Source organism: Neopelma chrysocephalum, unplaced genomic scaffold (genome assembly GCF_003984885.1).
Source record: "Neopelma chrysocephalum unplaced genomic scaffold, ASM398488v2 Primary Assembly neopelma1_103b, whole genome shotgun sequence".
Lineage (NCBI taxonomy): Eukaryota > Metazoa > Chordata > Aves > Passeriformes > Pipridae > Neopelma > Neopelma chrysocephalum.
The window spans coordinates 6797166-6819926 of NW_020897767.1; the positions used below are offsets into that span (position 1 = coordinate 6797166).

Below are 22761 nucleotides of genomic sequence, written 5' to 3' on the forward strand. Positions count from 1 at the left end.
CATGTCCAGTGACACCACTTGAGAATATTTACCCTGGCATTTGGTCATGGGGAGCCTTACAGAAGTTATACTGGATATATGTGCATTGCAATTGGGCAGGGAATATGGGGATTGTGATGTATCCTAGTTTTGCACTCAAAGCTTGAAAGAATTAGAAGTCACCATTTATAGGAGGACATCCTGCAAGGTGAGGTCTGGCTCTTCTCTCTCCTTTCCTCTGATTCAAATAAGAAAGCAGACTGATCTATATGTTTGCAGGGTATGTTCTCCTTTGGTTCACAGAATTAAAAAAACCCCATCACTGTAATTTTCAGCATTTGTGCTGTATTTAAATTTTTCTGTGTGGATTGGCTCTGCTGTACTGGTTAGCCTGGCTAAATGAGCACTGTCTATTTAGGTGGTGTTGAATGAAAATAATCCTCTCAGTTCAGACCCAACATATCAGTCACATTGAAAAGACTGGGGATAATTTTATCTCTGCCATACATACGAAAGAGACTTGAAGCACAGATGGCAAAATCCACACCTACCCACAGTTCAGGGCAAACCTCTGTGGCAGGAGGAAAAACTCCTTTGTGATGAGTGAATGGAACACTTAAGTGGTCTGGAAAAGTGTCAAATGCATGGAGCTGGCCTACAAACTTCAAAGAGCTCAGAACCTACCTCTGCAACTCTTGTGTAGTTCTCAGTTACCATGAGTTCATCCTCACATGACACTTGCATATCTCTCCCACACAGTGAAGCACAGTGTAGAGTTTTCAAGGTAAGTATTCACCTATGCTTGAATATGTGCTTTATAGGAAGGGAAATATAGTTTCTTTTTAACCACACTGAAAATTTCCAAACCACTCTTTCTTCTGAAATATTTAGCCGAAATTCTGCATCCAGGTACAGGGCTAGATACAGGTTTTAGATATACTCCATTAGGCTGAGTTATTAAACACTGTAATTTCTCCCAAATTTAGACAAAAGTAAAGTATTCCTAAACTTTGCTCTTATCCAGACAGAAATGCATGTATGCATAAGGTTATCCCTGGACACACACACAAACCATCGCATATAGAAGTTATATTAAATATGAAATTGAAAATGTATATATTTATACATTCTAAAATCTGTTTCGAAAACTATGGCATCTGTAGCCTTGGCAATGATTTTACTGGAGTTAGATTCAAAATCTATTTGATTTATGGAAAACTCTCCTTTCACTTCACTTGTAGTTGATGAGGAGTATTTGTGTATGTTGACTAGTATTTACACATAGGTCGATATATATAAAATCAGGGATATGATGTTTTCTGTACTGGAATTTGATAATCACCATAAAAATGAATATTACAGAAATTCTCTAAAAGCTTTAATTTCCAGCTTCAGGGGAATAACAGAATCTCTGATCATCTGCTGCAAGGCTGGGAGCAGTGCTCAAGCCAGGAGGGTGGTTGTAAGGCAGGTGTACTCTAAGTGCAGCTGCACAGTCTGTGCAGACCAGGGACTAGAAAATAGGTCATGAGAGTTTTCAAACTCTCCCAAGTTGTAGAAGTGTCTGTTAGCTTTTTTTCTGGCAGATATTTAATACCTGGAGTACCAAATTATTTATGGAACTGTTGCCCCAGTTGAGCTTCATGATTTTAGAGGACGTAAACACCCTGTTCTGCAGCAACTAGTTGAGCTCCTAAGGGATAATAAAAGTTTTAGAAGCCCTATAACATTTTCAAAATGAAATGTATCCCTAGCAGAGCTAATCTGAATTTCAGATATAAACAGCATTTCCCCTCCACGTGTTTTAAGAAGAGGTTAGACCCTGTGATTCCACAGTATATCTTTTTAAATAAAATAATTGAAAAATTGACTTTCAATGGTAATTTGTACTATTACTTGAATCCTGTTTATTGTGTAACCTGGTTTGGACTTTTTTTTTATGGTGAGAAAAAAGAGTAGCTGTAATGATGCTGATCTGGATTCTGGCAGTTGGGGGTGGATTATGGAACATGTGTGATGAACAGCAAGCCCACTTTGTTCCTTTTAAAGTGCATCTTAAATTGACTCTATTCCCTCTTCACCCTGCACCAGGCAGGTGTAAATACTTGGAACAGCTGTGGTTCTGTACAGTTCAGTGTCCAAAACCTCTTCAGTAACTAAACCTGATAATAGAGAAGTTACACCACCAGCAATGACTACCTCATTGGATGCAAGGAAGTTTAAGATTAGCAGTAGAGAGTGACAAATGAGCAGGAATCTCAAAACTGGGGTTGAGATTGCATTTTTTGCCTGTGTATTACCATGATCTGCAGAGGACCACACCTGCAACTTCCCCAGCCATCCCTTGAGCTTCAAAAAGACTGCAAACCAGAACAAACACTTTCAGTCTCTTCTCTGAAACATCCTCAGACTTTTCCCCTTTCTATATTCTTTGTCCACTGACTTAGTTCTGAGTTCTCTTCCAATTTCTCAACCCTGCTCCACTTCATCCCCATCAGTCAGATCCCACTGGTTTGCCACTAGAAAATCATTTTTTGGTGACCAAAAATTGATTTTTTTTCCCCCCAGGTTCTCAGTCTTTGGGTATCATCATTCATTTCTGCCTGTACTTGAGAAATCTTGGGCTGGCTGTGACTGGAATTTGGTACTTGGCTACTGTAAATGGACTATAAGAGCTGCCATAATACAAATATTAAATGAAAATAGGCCTAGATTTGTTTAAACAGGCTGACAGCCTCTCATCTAGAAGAAATGTGGTGCAGGTTATTTCAAGCTCCAAGTGACTGATGAAGGAGCATTCATAGAATGTAATTTGTATTTGGGTATGGGAAGGAAGAATGAAAACAAGAGTATCAGCGAGGCAAAGAGATACAAGAGGGTTCCTGTCATGTGGCTAGACACAGAAGACACTTGATAAAAAGGTATAGAGAGATTCAGAATTCTAAAGTGAAGAATATTCAAAATATTTTCCTAACTTCTGTCAGCAAAAACCTCTTGAGGAACTGCCTTCCGTGTTACGCCATATGACTTTCCCTGAATGATTCCATACATAATATTCATTCTGCCACCCACTAATACTAAAATCCATTCTAATCATAGGGAAACAGTCATTAGCACTTTTACAGTTTTTATTAAAATAATTACTTTTATAATTTAAATTTTTTTTCTTACTTAAACTCTAGAGATTTCCTTGGTGGGTTTATTCAGAGATTTAATCCCGTATCCATCATAAAACTGATTTGCTCAGCTTTGCTGAAAAAGCTCACATTACTCCTGGGTTTAGAGCTCATATTGCTCTCAGTGGCCTGCAGCTCATTTTAAAGTGAAGTTACAGTACCCTGCAAAGTAATATTTCTAACATTATCTCTTCACTCCAGTGGTGAAAACAGCCTGTAGAGATTTTAGCATTTCCTTTTCTGTGGGCCATTAGGAGCCATTAGTGCTGAAAGATCTTGACAGAACATGCAGAGTTAAAGATTTTGTGAATAAAAATTAATAGGATCACAGGATAATCCAGGTTGCGGAGGCCCTCAGGAGGTCTCTAGTGCAGGCTCTTACTCAGAGCAGGGTCAGCTGTGAGATCAGAAGAGGTTACTCAGAACTTTATCCAGTCAGGTCTTGAGAACTTCCAAGGATGGAGACTCCACAACCTCTCTGGGAAACTGTTCCTCTGTTTCCAGGTGGAACCCCCATTTCTCTTAGGAAGATATATCATGGTAAGATTCTTAACAATCACAGATATACAGAATTAAAATAGAGTAAATTGGTTCTTGTAGGGTAACAAGAATATATGTAGAAATTAGAAGTATTATCTTTTCTTTATAGTATTGTGGCTGCCAGAGAACTGGATGAGGAACTGAAGCATGTTTAGATGGCAGCTTTGCAAATGTGACAACAGAGTTTCTACCTCAAGAATATTAAGACAAATGCTAGGGCTTATATAATGATTTTTTTCTCAGTTCTCTCTGTCATGTTTACTTCTGTAGCTCAGCTGAAGTTATTAAAATATTTTCAGCGAATAAGGTAAGAAATCTTGATGCAAGAAAGAATTTTCCACAGTGAGATCACTCAGTCACTGGAACAACCTCCCCAGGGATGTGGCAGATCGTGAGATTCAATTGGACAGGGTGCCAGAGAGCCATCTAGGCTCCCTTTCCCTTGAAAGGCTGGACCAGATGATTTTTGGAGGTCTCTTCCAACCTGGGCTGTTCTATTATTCTGTAAGCCTCTTCATATTGGTAAAAGTAGTAAAAACCCAAATAACCCATCTAATCAAAAAAGGGCAAGTAGTCTGAGATACTGCAGTGAATAAAAATGGCGGGAGAATAGCCCAGTATTTGACAAGAAGATTAGGCTTTTAATATTGCATTTTAGTTGTACCATATGTTAACAAAAGTGGGAAGTAATTAGACTGCTGCTGACAAACTTGTTTTATTTCACATGGTGTCATCACGTTTCAGGGACTATTTCAATGAACTTGAAGCGTGGTGGTAAAATAAGGTCCAGGATGTAACAGACAAACTATCAAGTGCATGAAGCCCTTTTCCCTCCCCACTACCCCAAAACAACTGTCTCCATGAGCTGCTAAGAGAAAGTTAACACATTTTTGCAGATTGCCTTCACCTGCATCACTAATCTTTTTTGAATCCTTAATTCTGTTGCACCACCTTTGCTGCATGTGAGGGCAGATTAACTTGAGAGGCGTAATTACCAAGAGCTTCATTACGAACTGGTGTTGGCGTTGTGGTGCTGTATTCCATTTGCCACAAAGACAGGAGGAAGATAATTAAGAAGGGAAACCTCTTGCATTGGTATTTTAAAGCAGTCGGTTGATATGAGGAAAACTCTGTTACCAATCACCCTTATGTAGCTTACCCCAGATATTTTTTGAGGTAGTATATAGCAGAGCTTGTTACTCAGCATGTATTTGTAATTTCACTACTATTATATATTTTTTTTTTTTTATAAAATGTTACAAAACAAGTAGCTGAGAATCTAAATCTGCAGTCTCACTTCAAGCTGACTGCTGCTTACATGGAAGAGCAGTCTCTTTGGCTGGAAGGGCCAATTCATGTAGAGGGTATTTAGTGCTTGGCAAGAGCCATGCTAAAGGTAAAATTCCTTCATTACATTGAAGATTAATCACCATAGAAATCTGAGTGAGATTAATCTTTATTTCCATGATGAAAATATTACAGAATTTTAGTCTTATCACTCCCTGTAGGGAATCATAACAATTAACTGCAAAATATAAGATAGAATTAAGGCTAAATCCATGAATTATAAGGCTGTTTTGCTCCATCTGCTAGATGCAAATGAATTGAATAATTTGACATACTCTCCTTAGGAAATTAATTCTGTGATAAAAAGAGGAAAAAAAAAGTTAACTTACTAATAGCAGCTTGAAAATTGACAGTTTGTGGAGGTGGAAGTCCCTGCATCTCAGTACTTTTCATAGCTACCTGCTGAAAAGCCATTAACTTATGCAAAGTGACAAATTTTTGATTAAGGGAAAGACCATCAGGTGCTCACAGTGATTGATTTCCTTTTCTGGTTTAGTTATGAGTTGTGAGAATTTGTCATCAAAATGAAGAATTATGTTTATTAGAGCTCCATACAGTGAATATGTTATGGAAGAGATGAGGTGGCAGCTGTATGTCACGTAATACAGTTACATTGATCTTGTTTTGATTGATGTGAGTGCAAATATCCAGGACTGATGTAATACAAAATGGATATTTATAGGGTTGTATAAGTATAAACGAGTTGTATGTGGGTTGTAATACTGCTTTCAGAAGAATGTCTTGGAAATTTCCGGGATGTAGCACACCCAGAACCAAGCTTTAGTTTTTAGGATTTATGCACGTCTGAATTCCTCTAGGAGTGAACTGGCAGTAACCAAAGCTCAAAAGCTGTATAAAGTTTTTGACAGTTTTGAGTGTAAATAATTTCATTCTCAATGCCTGAGGCTGCAGTACAACCAATTTAACAGTGTGTTTCATCTGTGACAAAGTAAAACTGAAAAGTTGACAAAATTGATGAGTTAATTTTTAATACAATGAATTGCACTTCATATTATCTCATGGATTTTCAGATAGAAATACCACATCAAAAACACATCAAGAAGTATCTTTGGTAGATCATGATCAGCTACGGACATCCAGCAAACTAAAGAAGATGTGGTAGTTTCACTGTGAAATTTGTAATATTGAATTCTCCTTACTGACAATGTAATGGTGTAATTTTAATTACTCTTGCCTTCCAAGTGCCATTGCTCTAATAAAAAAAAATTTGGAAGTTCGAGTTTTAGTTGACTTAAAAGTTGATTGTTGCCTGGATATCAGAGAGATGCCCTCACCTTTTTGTTTCTGAATTAGTCTATTATTCTTTAAAATATACTGCATTCTGAAAGATTCCAGAAAGCTCATTTCTTCTGAAAATCAAATAACGCTTTTCCATTATGTTTTAAGATATTTTGACCAAACTCTCTCCATTCATTTTTCTTTTTAGAAGTAATATATTACATGGAACTGAGGGAGAATTCAGATTCAAGCTTTCTTCATTAAGTCTTTCCTGCTGCCTGTCAAACCTGTAACAATCAATTACTTTGCATTATAGATCAATTATAACTGTAATGATTTAGTAAATATTTAGTGGGAAGCTCTTACACTAACTCATGTAGAAATGGGTGTAAAATAAGTACAGGATCTTCAACAGGTGCTGGAGGTGTAAGGGGTGTACGGGTGGCATAGGATACCTGGAGATCTGTCCATCTTGCTGGGTTGCTGAAAAAAGTACCCTCCTCATGTCTTAGCAAGAAGATACCAATATTCTGGAATATGAGGGCATTAGGTGGAGCCCCAGCTACTCCAGAGTGTCTGAATTGCTGACAGTCATCATGGGGAACCTGGAGACTGAGGAGCCTTTACTATACCACGGCGATTACAAGTCAGGGATATCTTTAAAATCAGTCAAACCTCACTATATAACTCCTCTCTCATTAATTTTTATGGCTACTTCTGAGTTGACTTGAACCTGTTTAGAAACGGCAGTTGGCTCATCTAATTTAATTGAATGTTATTAATGAAATTGCATTTGCCAACCACCTTGGCACTAGCACCCTTCGTGTGCAGTTGGAAACACTATTTAGTTACACAGCAGTAATTGTCAGCAGATGGAAGTTAGAGGGTTTGCATTAAAAATTTTGCGGTCCAATACCGTGAAAGTAGAGCAAACTTACAATAACCAATTGCTTACAATAACCAAACTTACAATAACCAGGTTTCTTTTGTAAATTTTTAGTTGAATTTTGCATCATTTGGAGTTAGAAATTATTTTTTTCTGGCAAATAAGATTGAAAGAAGACACTATGCAATGTTGTGTTCTAGTGGTTTTGCAGATAAATTGAGACACTCAAGAAGAGAAGAAACATGTACTTTTGCACTTAAAGTACTATGCCATTACTTATGAATTTTACATGGCTCTGGATTCCAAAAGCCAGCATGTAAAGGGGAAGCTAGGCTTGCTAAATATGATGACTGAATGCTGATTTAAACCTAAGAGTGCATTTCTGTCTGCTATTAATAACCTTGTCTTTGTTATTATCATCTTGCTTGTCTTCTTTCTGCTTGAGCTATTTCTGGTTAAGTAGGTGTATGGGAGTTCTTTAGCCAGAGTAAAACTGATCTTGAGAATAAGAGAAGTAGGTCAAGGTTGCTGAAGTCTTTGTATATCTGCTGGCATAGGCAAAGATGCAAAACATTTGCTGTTAGGCTTGGGTGGTTGGAGACCTTACAGAGATAACTCCAAAGTCTCCAATTTATGTCACAACTGAATCCAGCCAGTGGCATTCCCCTTAGGGAATGTTTGCCTGTCTTTCTCAGAAGTATGCAGAGAATAAAAGGTAAGTTAAGGGAAGGCAATGATGCTTTGCTGTCTTCTCTTTCCCATACCCTTGGCATTCAATGATATATACTGCCATGAGGAAGTGTAATCCACAGTTTCCAGCTCACAGGTTTCTGGCTGTGTGGGTTTAAGCCTGCTGGGAGTGATAGAATACCTTGTCTTTCAGAGTTGCTTTCAGACAAAAATGTCAGCATATTCTCGCAGGAAGTATGGGTATCTTATGTCAACCTGTCACTGGCTCAGCAAATGGCTTTAGGCAAGTCAGCCAGCTTTTGTGGACTAGTTCTATAATACTTCACACCTGCATTTGTCCCAGGTAAATGAGCAGAACCTTTAGTATAAGATTCTTTACATTAAATAAATAAATAAATAAACCCCATTGTTACAACAAAATCTGTTGTGAAAGATTGTGCAATAAAAGCTTCTTCTGTTATGGCAGTGCTAAATATTACAGAAGTAATGCATAAAGATAATGCTGAGAAGTTTGGAGTTTAACAAAAGCAGGTCAAGAGGCTCCAGACAGGTCTCTGTGTAGTGTTACACAGACAGGTCTCTTTCTGTGTTCAGATAGAGTGAAGCTACAAACCTCTTAAAAGAATTCATTGCAGAACAGGGACCTGCTCACAAGTGTGCAATAGAAAATGGAAATCCCACTAATATTTGATTTTAGTCATTCTTTTTGGGAGATGAACTTTTGTCTCATCTGTATGAACATTTAATGATTACCTCTCGCTGCGGGATTGCAGAGAATCCATTCTGTGAGTTTCTTCCTCTGTCACAGACTATAGGCCAGATTTCTGTTCTGTGTTTGAGCCCAGGGGAAGGACTCTGGGGTCAGCAGACTGTCTCAAGTCTTTTCTACCTGCCTTTTACAACAGGTTATGTTTAACAAGAGTGAGGATTGTGTTGCAAGTTACTACAATGGTGTTAAACATCGACCTTAAAATAGGTGTAGCAGACTTTTCCTATCTGAGATGAGTACCTTACTGGCAGTACCATGCTGTTCCCGGGAAGGATGTGAGCCTCTGTGTTGTCTGTACTCCTCCGGAGAAGGGCAGACTCTTAACTGAGAAGTTGTCTGTAGGATTGTGTGGATTGTCCGCAGCGTGATTTAGTGTCACTTGTGTTGGGGGGTAAAATGACCAGCTCCTCACCTGTGCCACTGCTGCTGCATCCTCTGAGCCAGGCAGGGCAATGCCAGTTCCACTCCAGCCTTGGGATGGAGCTTGCTGTGAACATGGCATGTGCTGCCAACACCCACATGGCCCTGATGGCTGAAAACACCCTGATGGTGAAAACAGTACTGTGCTATGGGAATAACTATAGCATCAGCTACCTGAGCTACCAGACAGGTACCAACAGATGAATAACAAAGGAAATACAGCTTTTGAAGAAAAAATTGTACATATAGATATCACTTCTTAACTATTTCATGCTTTAAATATTTAAATTGCACTTACTGTATATCTATGGTAATAGATTTTTATACAAAGAACTGTCAGTAAAACGGAGTTACAGATATAGCAACACTGTGATAGAACGGTTATTATTGTTGGTATAGAGGAAATCAAAGCCTTATATGTAGTATTTCACAGCAAAAAGAGCACCATCTCGGAGTAGTATTAATCTGTATATTTGAACAAAAGCAAGGGTTTTCTTTTTTACTGTGAAGTTCTGGTTATGTATTATGTGCTTTGTAAGTCTCAGTGTGTCTGACCTACCCAAAACTTCATTATTCTCTGCAAAATATTCTCTGTTACTTTATGTTCTCTTCATTAAGCATTTGTTTGCCTTTTTTTGTAAGAATGGGTGGTAAGCTCTGCAGAGCAGGAGGAGAGAGTCTAATTCTGCACAGGACCTAATATGATAAAACTGCTCCTTGATTAGGTATTGGGAGCTTCTTGGACAGCCTACAAAGGGAGGCACTTGTTTTTTTTAATATCTGCACTTAAAACATTTTTTTCTTGGAGATTCGGGAAGGAAGCAGATGTTTTGGGTTCTGTTGTGCTACTGACCAGATTTACCAAACATCTGTCCTGGTTTGGTAAAGAGAATGAAGCTCCCTTGATTATTTCTAATGGGAGATCCTAGCAAAACAAACAAACAAAGATAAACAGATCTCCAGAGGACTCTATGATAAATCATCAGGAGCAGAAGTGGCAGGTCTTTCTCTCTGAAACATCAGAGAGAAAGAAACATCATCTGGAATGCCCAGAAACATCATCTGGTATGCCCTGTCTTCTCATACATAATCCAGGTTTTAAGAACCAGAGAGGAACTGGACATTTCATTCTGTTCTTTAATTTAAGTCTCTATTTTTAGCTCCTTAAGACATTTTTTTATTATTAATATTCTGGTACCCTCAGCAGTGGGAGAGTTGGCAGCTTCAAATACCTTCTTAACATTTCTATTTATTTTTGTCTATTTTTTCCCCAGAGCTTGTGTTATTTTGGGTGTCATATTCCTCCTGTCATCTATATGTATTGTGATCAAAGCCATCCACGATCTTGCGAAGAAGGTGCTTCCAGAAGTGGTAAGGTGATTCCTGTTCCTTCAAATGTTCTTTATTCCCTGCCCTGAGACTGAGAAATGCCAGTGTCTCCTTTCAGCAGCCCCACTGAACTCTGCAAACCTCTAGCAGGTGCATTTCCTGCCTGGTTGCACATACTGGTCCTAGGTTTCAAGCAGTATTTTTTCCTTATGTGATAGAGTCTGATCTTTATGAGTTTTTATAGGCTTAACCCCAAATCTTTCTCAGTGTAACCACTTAAAGCTTTTTACACAGGACTGTAAGAGTTCACTTACAGAGAAGGCATCTCTGTGCTTAATGAATGCAGTAGAATTTTATGAGAAGAATGTTTCCATGGTTTACCACTCCAATGGCTTCAGTATTTTATTTTCAGTGTGGAAAAAATGTATTTTTGGATTTCATTTTTTTGTTTTCCAGCTCTTGCCTCCAATTCCAGAGCCATGTACGAGTAGCAGGAATGAAACAGGTGAGGGGAGCATGCTGGGTCAAAGAGCTGGCTTTTTGACTGGCTCGCCATGGAGCATCACAAAGGGCTTTTCTCCCGTTCTCTGCTTTCTTTTGATTGTGAAAGCCAGCCCCTACCTGGCCTGTAGAGCAGCTCTCCCCAGTGGTCTTTCTCTCAGCTCTGTTCTATCCTGTCCTGCTTGCTTCCTTTCAGTACTGGGTATTAACTTCTCTGAGCTCTGCTCATCCAAACCAGCTGCTCACTGGGAAAGCCACCTGGCAATGGTTCCACTCCCACAAGATTCTTCCTAATGTGCTTAAACAAAATGAGGCTTCAGTTCAGTTGTTGTAGACAACCGGACTTGGAGCTTTTGTATTCAGCTCTCATGAAGTCTGGTCCGGTTATGTGTTCAGTCTTTGGCATTTGGGGTCACCTTGCCAAGTGCCATTCTCAACATGGCACTAAACAGAAACCTAAACTCCTTCCTTTCAACCAGGAGTTGGAGGCAGAGCTGGAAAAAAAAAAAGCCAAAATGGAATTCCATCTTTTTACTCTCTGTTAGCAGTGCAGATGACCTAGTGGGTCCTGTGCTCTCATGGACATTTCCAGGAAGCCGGGCAATTACAGAAACTTATTTTCAGTAGTTTAGTGAAATATGGGCAAAAATGAGTTACACATCATGAATTGGAGCCCGGTGCATTGTTTGCCTGCAGCTGATTCATGTTCTCGTTGCATTTTACTTTCCATCTTTTCCAGTCTTCATGATTTACTTCCTCCTCAGCTTTGCCAGGACAACAGCACGTGTAGTTCACCAGCCTGGTTCTGTCAAAACGATCTGGGTTAGCTTAAACACTTCCAGTAAGCAGTTCTCAAACTCAACACAAACGTTTTGACAGAACTGGGTTAGGGAGTGGGTATGGGTGCCATTGTGCCAGTGAGGCTGAAGGAGAGGCAGGTAGGGGTGAGGGGAGACCCTACTGTGAAGACCAGCTAAAGGACAACTTCTTAACTTGTCTGTACCCAAACGGTGCATCTGGCTACAGTTTAACTCCTGTTTAGTGAGAAAATGTAATACATAGTGCTGACTCAGGGAAGCAGAAGGGAAAAGGGAGGCTGCAATGATAATTAAAACACCAATTTGGTGAATTTATGATAGCATGGATCAGATTAATTTGTATGTCTCAGTCTACTTCATTATGAGCACATGCCCTAAGAATTCCAACAAAACAAAACATTTAAAATAACATTTAGAACAAAAATTTAAAAGTTATGTCATCTATATCTCACTTTTCCATCATTACAGGTTCTGTCTACAGTTTAGGGCTCCATTTCTTACAGGGGAGAAATGTCTCCTATTTACATTATAAACATTTTCTGTGATTTGCAGGGATATTCTACATCCTCATTTTTAATTTTTTAAATTAAAAAAGTTACAGTAGGAAAAAAAAATGCAATCAGAACTACAGAAGGATATCCCTGAAAAGAACATCCCATTGCATTTTCAGTGTCCTGTAAGAATGATTTGTACAGATCCCTTTTTGTCACAGACTGCCTTGGATTCAGTTTGGTCTGCTAAATCTGTGTAGAGTTGGTAAAAGTTAGGGTGGATACTGCTTCCTTTGAAACTGTATCATGACACTGATAGATAATTCCATTCCTGTGACTGTGCTCACTCATTTAGGCACTCAAGTGCTATCAAGAGTTTGAAAGATGTATCTGGCCAGACACGGACTGTGAATGACTAGTGTAGGGTAAAAGCCACATGAACACACATAAAGGTTTTTCATACCTTGCAATTTTGCTTGGAAAGTAGGTTGGAGCATGGGATGAAAAGCAGTGGTACTATTGTTCAATGTCTCTTAAATAACATAGCAAGGAATTTAAATTCAAAGTCTTTCAGTGCATCTTGCTGCGGGAAGCTGATTCAGGAGGGGTTGTGTGACAGGTGAAACATCTCTGTGTAAACTAAGAATAACACTGAAAAATGGGAAGGCTGAGAGAACAGCATCACTGCTGCAAGTCACGGCCAGTGGGGTAAAATGCCTGAGGGTTGCCAACATTAAAAATAGTTGGGGGAAAAGGGTGTTGTCCAATAGAAACCTTTCCCATTGCTCTGGCTGTGCATGAACCTGATGCTGATTTTCTGGTTGCACATTGCTCCCTTAGCTGCTCAGTGTCTCAGCAGAAATGATCATTCTTCCCAGTTGTTTGGGGCTTTGTTGATTGAGTGTATTCCCAGTTAATCTGCAGCTGCCCAGGCAGTATCATTAACATCTGAGCAGAGTGGAAATCTGCTCAAAATAAATCAGTAAGGGGGAGAAGTTTCTGCCTCTACTCCTTTATCCAGGGTGCTATCTTCTATTTCTTGGACCACCGATGAGCTAACAGCTAATAAATATTAATTTCTGTAATGCCTTACCATGTAATTTAGCTTTAATGTATGGACATACGTGGATAAATAATAGAGTAGTGTTTTCTGCTAATTTTGCATAGCAGGGAAGTAACCAGTTCTGCATTAAAATAGTGACCTGAGATATTTTCTGATGGTGATTTCTGTGTCACTGGGATTCCATATTAGCGTGCAATTCTGAGACCAAGGAAGTATCCCTGTGGTGTGAGCAAGGTAGTGTAACTCCACTGGTGTCCCAAACTGGTATAAAACTAGAGGGAAAAGTTCTGCACTAGATTAAAAGGATGTATGCTTCAACAAAACCTTCACATGTGAGTCATAGTCGCATGATTTTTTGGGTACAGTTTACATTCTTATTGCTCTTTGGTGAAGTGAAGGTCATTGAAGATGTGGGTAGTTTTTAAAGGATCCTGTGAATCTTTAGCCGTGTGACTTCAACTTCTAGGGAGATAATGTGGCTAAAACCCAACTGGAAAATGGTGTTCAGATGCTGAACACAAAGCTGGTACTGTCAGCCTTGCAGATGGAGCTGGCTTGGAATGCATTGCTCTGTTTGTGGGGGAGTCAAGATTAACCTAATGATAATAATGCAGAGCAACATGACTGACTGCATCATTCTCAGAACTATAAAGTCCCTTTTTACATCTCAATTTGTGGTGAACTTCAGCAACTTTGTCATAATTACTCTGAGTTCATTTTAATTTGAGTAAGTTTTGGAGAAAATATGGTCAAGTTTAATTTAAGCAATTAAACAGAGTGACCAATTAAGTATCTGCTTGCTAATTGGAAGTAACTATGATTAAAACCCTAAAAGCATTGTCAGTGATTTCTGAATAATTAGAGGAAATTCGCTGTATTTCTTGTTGTGTATGAGATACATCAGTTTTGCATCTGTCGGTTCTTAATATGCATGTAGTAAAAAAGATATTTTCTTGGAAAGAATTTAGGAATTCTTTAATGTAGAGATTCTGTTGTCCTTAAAGTTGCTTTCATGAAAATACTAGCAATAAGAAAGAATATAAAAATCACATGATTTTTGAAATAATTTTGAAATAATTTGAAATACTCTTCCAGATGTTTTGAACAGATATTCTTTTACTTATATGGGCATTTAGAAACATGAGTCTTCAGTACTGTTGTCATTTCACATGATGATTTCTGCTGCAGGTCTGGTGATCCTTAGCAGAATTCAGAGAACCAAGAAGAGAATGACAGGTTTATTACACATTAATGGCATTTCCAGCTTGACTACCTCAGCCTGGAAGGGGCTTAAATGTCCACAGATTCTTGTTAGACTGCAGAGAGGTGCTGCCTAATTTATGGGGCAGGAGCTCAGGTTCAGCTCAGTCAGGCATTTTCCAGTCACATATTTGAATTTCTTTTATCCGACGCTGAATGTAATTTTGCTGAAACCCTGTGAATGACAATACTCCTCATCTGCAATGGCAGAGAAGAGAGGACAATTAGAACTCCTGACTTTCTGCATTTCTCAGTGCTGCTTCTGCCTTTCATTTCTGCTCTGTGTTTGTTTTACCTCTTCCTCTGTGTTAAGTAAAAATAAACAATAGGTAGCATTATGTCACAACACAAGCTTTCAGCACAGGCAACATTTTTTGTAATTCTTTTGAATGCTTCAAAGCCTTGGGAAACACAGAAATGGTGGATTTCTCCTTTTGGTTTCCTTGTTTGATATAGCAGGGCCTATGATACAGCCTATAAGGTAGGATATGAATGACTAGATAGATTAATTAGTTTAAAAGAACTTGGGTAAGTTTAATGACAAGTGTTTGACTCCTGGGAGTGTGTGTGTTTTCCCTAAGCAACAGCAACTGTGGCCATACTGGGTCAGGCCCATCTTTGGTCTTCATTTACTTTCTTCATACCTTTCTTTTTAGTTTTATCTCCGTTTTACATGAGGAGGCCTGAAGAGCCCACAGAATTCAAAGTATAGGGGTCACCACGGATTTTTGCAATATGTTCATTTTTGCAAATTACTGTTGAACATTGAATTGATATTTTTGGAGAACTTTAACTGTAGATTCCATCTCCTGCAGTTAACAGCAAGTTCAGAAATTGTCATTATTAGATAAACTTATGGTTTTCCCTCTGCACGGAATTTATATTTATATTATGATTAAAAAGAAGCCTGCCCTGAAAACTGGCATTCTGTGTCAGGAGAGTTGGCCAGAGAATTAATTACACACTTACTATATAACTCTGTATTTGTATTAATTATGCATTTCTTACTGTCGTGGGGAAAAGTTCATTTTCAAGTAATTAAGATATATATTAATCCTCAGGGTTTAAAATAAACTCCCTTGTGCTGATCTTTTCAGTATTTGTGATGTAGATATGTGTTCTCCAACAATGACCCATAGAATTGTGTATGTTTTTAAATGAGTTAATTTACAAGGTTGATGATAAGGTAGATATAGGAGTAATATTGGAACTAAAGAGATCCATTTGTCCAAAAAGTCTGGAAACTGCCAATATTGAAAATATTCAGTGAGAAGTGGAATGGATTTTCTTTTCTCCTACATCTTTGATGATTTGGACATTACTTTTTGTCAGCATTAAAAATACGAATTATGAGTCTCTGGTTTTTGGACAGAGGAGTAAATGATGAGAATAAAGTTTTCATGTCAATTCCAGAGGGGATTTGTCTTTTAAGTAACCTCAGCTTGAATTCGAAGAGAAGCTTCATTATCCTCTGATGGCAATTTGTGTGTGGGTGTGTATGTAGAGGCAGTTTCTGCCCTACATCAACACATACATGCAAGTCACTTTATCAAGCTGTGGCCTCCATTCTCACTTGCCTGAAAATATTTTTAATTAAAGCTTCCTCGTTTTGTGAATTTAGAGATGTGATGATATTTTCCACTTGTCTTGGAACATGTTGGTTTCGAAGGAAATCTTGCTGTTTCTCTCCTGTTCTTACCCTATCACTGGGGTGCTGAGGTATTTGGGTAAGATTTCTTGTAGAAAGTAGGGGTATATGTGCTGTATAGAGCCCATACAGTGCCCCCAACCATTCCCAGAATTTTTAAGTGTCTTAGGCATTCTCTGCATGTGCTGTAGAGTGGATCTGCCCAAACACTATGCGTATGTTTGCAATGAGAGTAGCTGTGGACGTGCTATTGTACACCTGGAAAACTCAAAAAAAAATTGGAAAGATCACAAAATCCAAAGAAAACAAATTTTTTGCAGGAGGGAGAGATGTGTCAATAATGTGTGGGAACCTTATAGTTACAAATTCCACTCCTTTCTGTGTTCTTGCCCTATTTTTTGTATAGCTGGGAATCTTTGTTCTTTAAGGGTCTGCTTCAACATGCTGCAGTTGTTTAAGTTTCTTATCATTGATCCCTAAGGAAATACTTTTCACTGATCAGATCTTTGTCTTTTTTTTTCCCATCCACGTCTCTCTCTTTTTTCCTTTGTTCGTATTACACTTGCTGGAATAAGTGCTAAAATAAGTAGGCCAGCTGCTCTTCTTTTTGGAGTGTTTGGAATTGAAATTTCTGATAATTTTAGCTGTTGTTCAATACACCTGACTTACAAAGCTAATCAGTATTTGACATTGGAATAGAAGCCCTTCATTCTGTTCATCCTTCCAGTTAATTTTAAATGAATATTTCTCAGATCACGTAATTTAAGATTTGAGTGTTGAGTGTTGAACCCAAAATAGAATCACTTCTTGTTGACTCAAATAATTTAATAAGGTTTGCTTTCTCCTAGATTCAGGATATTTCCCCTATTGTTACTTGCAGCATTTGTTCTCCAACCCATGTTGTCCATAATAAGATAATTCCCACTAGGGAAAGGAATTACGATTCCTTTATTGATGTTTCAGAGAGCCGTATCCACAGCCGATGCTGTCCCTGAGGATTTGGTACACACACATTTCACTACAAATGAGGAGGAATAGTGATATTCACACTCCCGATGACATCACACTTGGATTTCTATGTAAATTTTAGTGATTTTTTGACATTTTGCTAATACATTGAGAAACTCAATTTGAGCACAGGTTTTGAGCATTTTGTGTCTGCATTTGCTATTGTTAGTGCTTGTCATCTCCATGATCAAAAAACCTTTATCATTTGCCCTTTTACCCTCATCGTGCCATTACTAGATATTCTTCGATAGCACAAATATAAGTTGTGTGAATGATGTGCTGTATTTTTACTATTGCCACAAAAAATTTGTAGATCTTTTCTTGTTCCTTAAAGAAGGCTCAAAAAGCCCAACCCAGCCACACTGAGAATGGCTGTTTTAATTTCACCTGGGGTTGTAAATCAATATCCATTTACTATTCAGTTACTGCTTGCATTTCCCTGGGTAATAGTATAACACATGTAATGTCAATGCAGCTTGGCATTTGTCCTCATTAGTATGGCAAAGGACACTTTTTTGCAAGAGTAAGCAAGCATCATGCCATATTTGTGACATTTCCTGCAGAACAAAGAAGGAAAAATGTAATCAGTTTGTGTACAAAAGACATGCAGCCCATCTGATGTGGTGCCTCCAATGCTTTTATAAATGAAACCACTTGAAAAATTAGGCCATATGTTACACTATCATATGATATTGATTACAGTTGAAATGGGAAGGTAGGGGTGGCAGAGTGTAGCTTTGTGAGTTCTAATTTATTTACTAATTTAATAGTTTAAAATAAACCCATCATAAATGTATAAATACATTTAACAATGCCAACAACTGAATTATAGGTCAATAGCAATATAACAAATACTTGTTATTACATACACATATGTCCTTGTACATACTTCCCTATGCATTTCTAATCTCTTATATATAATTTATTGCTTGCCATTTCAAATCAAAGTGCCATATACATTAATTATTCAGTAGAATCCTGCTTTACAATTGTTACCTGCTCTGTATAGTTTGGAGTTTGGTCTAAAATACATGTGCTTCTTGCAGGTTGTTGAGAATGTTGTGGATGTTTGAACTAGTAAGCCAGGGTTAGGAAAAACATAACTTCACTCTTTGTTCAGGTGAATTTTGGAAAGCCTTACTGTCAGATTTTACCTCAGAGTGATAACAAAGAAAAGCTGATGACTGCTCACACTTGGTAGGTGATGTGAAATGTATTGCTGGTCTCAGTTCCCTACTCCTCAGAAAAATGTCAGTCTCCCTAGGGGGACTCTGCTGAGAGAGGGCAAATACCATTTGAAATTATGTTTTATAACCGTTTGCTGCTAAAACAATGTGGATGAATCCTGGGAAGACAGGAAGCACAAGCGATGTTAAAGGTTCAAGCAGACCCTTTGCAGGAGTCCTGAGGTCACCTATGAGAGCTCTCCGGAACTCACAGTCCCTCAACTCCTGGCTTCAGTGCCATCCCAGGGCATTCAGCACACCCTGCCTTTGTTAATCTATTTCTTGAAAAAGCATTCTGTGCTGGGGAATTGCTTTGTCACACCAAAGAAGTAAGTTTAAACATTCATAAGACTTTTTTTTTTGTACTAATAATAGATCTTTGTATCTCCATGTGAAGAGACTGTCTCCTGCGTGAGTCAGAGACTGGGCTGTTGGTTTGTTTTCTGACAGTAGAGTGCAATTAAAACTTCTATTCCTTTTGAAGTTCAACAGTGAGAGAGACCCTCCAGCTTCCCAGGAGCTCCCTTTAGACTGATTGCATAAACTTGGGAGAAAGTGTGATAGAGATTTGGACTTTTTTTTTTTTTTTTAAAGTGTTTGTATTAGAAATATCTCTGTTACTGTCTGTATTGTAACAATCCTTCAGGGGAAGAAGAGGGAAGCCTTTACTTTTTGACTAAGTAACATGTTCTGCAGAGGGACTTTTAGTGATCCTACAGCCAGTGTGCCCAGATGACATGACAGCTGCTAAGGGACCTGGAGGAGAGGGACGGAGTGGGAAACATGTGAAAGTAGGGATGGGGAGCAGGGTGGGAGCAGAACCTGACGGGCACTGGGGAGGACGATGACTGGTCACCTGGACTGAAGAAGGGTCATTGTTGGGATCTGTGAGACAGATGGTGAGTTGCAGATATGGGCAAAATTAATATTTAACAACACAAACTCAGCTCAGTTTGGGCCAGCCATGACTTTGCTCCAGCCAACAGCATCTGTATCATTCCAGAAATATGTCCCTGCTTCCTCAGCCAGGATGAGTGAGGCTCAGCAGAGGAGAGGTAAAGCACCATGAGACACCAGATTCTCTGGGAAGAGAAAAATTGGCATGAAAAAGTGGTACAAGAATTCCCAACTCCCACAGGAGTGAGGAGGAACCAGGCCTTTGGCTGGTTCACAGAGGAAGCTGAGGAGAAGGCAGGGCAGTGGAAGGAAAACTGCACTCTTGGAGGTGGGCAAAACAGCTTGTTTTGGGATTGCACTGGAATGAGCAACTGAGGAAGGACAGAGAGGAGAGTCACACATAGATTTTAATCATAATATTTTGTGTTGTGTCCACTGGGGAGGAATGCTGGCTATGCCTGCTTCCTCCCATACCAGTGACTATCTTTTGGCTCAACACTGTACAATGCAGGTGAAATGAGAACATTTTTACATCCCCAAAGTGGAAGTGAAAGGGCTGTGACTAAAGGAGAGTGGGCAGAGGGGAGTTAGTAGAAATAATATATGAAATCCAGGCTAAGTTTTAGGGTCAGAATCAGCAATATGCATTCTAGGAAAAGATTAGGAACACAAGTCAGCTGAAACTTAGTTACTAGGCTGGGAATTGGGTTAAAATATCTCCACCTAATAAACCAAGCACTGAGGAACCCTGTGAGGGTTTTTTTTTTTTCTACAATAAACTCAGAAAAAAGTCCCATCATAATCAAGTAATTTTTTCTTAAGCCATAAGATTATTGCTGCTTTTGGTGAAATCCTTGAAAGAAGAGACAGAACTGTTGTCACACAACTCTTCTCAGCTGCACTGGTGGGGATAATGTTGGGATGAATTGGAGGAAAGCTGCCTGCTGATTTCTATTATTCCTTTCCTAGGAAAGGTAAAAGAGCATCCTAGAAAAAGTTTCTTTTGGGAAAGCAAGCATAAAACCACAGCATAAAATCTTGCATAAAATAAATCTTAAGACACTGTAGCTGTTAGAGTGCTCTGTAATGAGAAGGCAATCCAGGATGGGCATCTTGTTTTATGTACATTGCTGGATTAAATATGAAGCCATCTAATCAGATATACGTGTCCTTTAATTAGGGTCTCATGTACAGTGTAGTAGTGATGAGGGAATATGATGAAAAGAAATCGAAAAAGAAGGAGCTTTATTTACTGCACTGAGAAGCTTTTATCATATGGAAATGATCAGAATTTAAATTTTTATCATCTGTCACAATTTGCTGCTGCTTTAATTAAAATAATACCAAGGACATGTACAGTGAGTCTGGCTGGATGTGCTTCGTGCTCCTAATGACTGTCAGATGGGAAGGCAAGGGGTACAGAGAGGGCAGGGCTCCGGGAAGATCCAGAGGGAGAAGGTGCCAGATGGCCAGGCTTATTTTATTAATTTAGGTCTTCATTATGGCTTTTCTTTCCTTCCTTTCTCCAAAGGATGAGTTAGTTTTATGGGAATCATTTCACAGCCACAGTATGACGTGTTTAACTCTTCAGAGCCCGTAGCACTGCAGCAGAGCACGTCTGTCAGTCGTGCGTCCCGTCTGGCCACCTCCACAGGCTCAGCTCCAGCCCAGGTGCCTAGCCCACAGCAGCCCTCCCTCAGGTAATTTGTTGAATCCTGCTGTCCAAAACCAGTTCCAGCTTCTGATCATTGCATCAGAGAAGTGCCAAGGCAGCATTTTTAGCTGTTTCCCTCCTGTTCCACCCTCACCTGCTCAGGCAATGCGCCGCCAGGCTGTTCATGCTGCTGGCCATCACACCAGCCCACCTGGCTTGGGCTGATTTGTTACACTTGCAAAACCTTCCTGTTATTGCCAAGTAGCTTCACTCTTCTTTTTCCAGCTCTTTGGTGCCCAGACATGCAGAAAACACAGGGAAGTACTGAGGAAAGTGAGTTCAAAAGATTTTTCCCTCTTCTGTTTTGTCTTCACGCAGCGTGCGCTCAGTTCCTGCGGGATCTGCCGCCTCCCTGTGGCTTGTGCGGAAAGCTACACACAACTGGAGATGGTGATTTTGGATACTGGTTAGATTTAGGGGTTTAGAGATGGGAAAAAAATAATCATCTTCTGCAAATCTGTTTGGCACAGTCCTACAGCATGAAACTGCCGAGGTGTTTGCATTCAGAGCAAGGTTTTCTAACTTCTTCTCTTTCTGTGTACGCTGTGACAACAAAGGAGCTTCAATTTGTCAGGTCTTCTGCTTTATCAGAGGTTATTGGATTAGTATTAGCAACAAAATGAGCTTGTTTAGTGCGATTCAGTAAAGACAAACTCTAAACTTATGAAGAATTTCTAGATCCTGAATATGTATTCGCTATAAAAAGCCTGTTCAGGAATTCACAAGTTCATTCAGAAATCACATTTAAGTCATTCTTGGATTCCAGTAGAGTGGCTAGACTCATTTAGATCACAACTATATAGCAGAGCAAATGGAAAAACACATTTCTACATACTGCGAATTTAGTGACACATTCAGGAAAAAAAAATTACTGAGTTCACTTAAAAAATTTGTGATACACCATGACAAGAAAAAACTGAACCAGCTCAAAATAATGTGCTATGCAGAAGATGAAACTTGGCATGATATAATAGGGAATAGGGCATAACTATTTCAAGATTTTGAATTAATAACTGGATTTCTGAACATCTGTATCAATATTTCAAAGTCTCCTGCATTGGGATTGGTAGATTTTTTTCCAAACTACGTGAATTTGTAATGGTTTGCAAGTGCATACCCAAGAATTTTACAGGTGTAGGAAAACTGCATTTTGTCAGCCTGAGGCTGACAGTAACATAACTGTTGATAGCAAAGTAATTTACCCTGTCACCTCCACTGGGTCCACAGGGCTCAAGTCTGTGTAACAACAAAGCTTGTGCTTTGCTGAGGAGGAAGGCAAAGACAAGAGGTAGGGATGCCTGGGAGGAATCATTAAGTCTTTGGAGGGTCTGTGGGGTGACACAGAAAAAAGAACTCTCATGTAGTCGTAGGGCAATGAGTCATTGTGTCAAGTGAGGCACGGGAGAAACGCAGCGTTGAGCTGTCAATGGCTCAGCTGAACAAGCACCCAACACGTGTTACCTGTGAAGAGCTGGGACCAGCCCCTGGCCTGTGCATGGTTGGGAGCACATCAGGTCTGCACAGCCCTTTGCATTGCTCTTTTCAGCCACTCCTCACTCATTGCTAGTGAGTGAGGGGCCTTGGTGCTGTTGAGAGCATCGCCAGCAGGTTTGCTTATCACTTGTACTGTAACAAATGTAAAATCCAAACAAGTAAAACCCAAACTCACACATCAATGAAAAGCTCACAATCTGTAGGGCAGTGTGGGAATGGCACTGTGCTGCCAGCTCAGTAGGCTAGGATAGAGGTGACTATGTTAG

The 22761-nt window shown here is 39.2% G+C and overlaps 1 protein-coding gene across 1 annotated transcript in view; it reads left to right on the forward strand.

Annotated features, from left to right (window-relative positions):
• TMEM163 (transmembrane protein 163) overlaps positions 1-22761 on the forward strand; it is a 94386-nt gene that overhangs the window by 64131 nt on the left and 7494 nt on the right. Inside the window, exon 5 of the mRNA XM_027695923.1 lies at positions 10321-10417. Coding sequence (XP_027551724.1) covers positions 10321-10417 — 97 coding nt within the window. The remainder of the gene's footprint in view (positions 1-10320; positions 10418-22761) is intronic.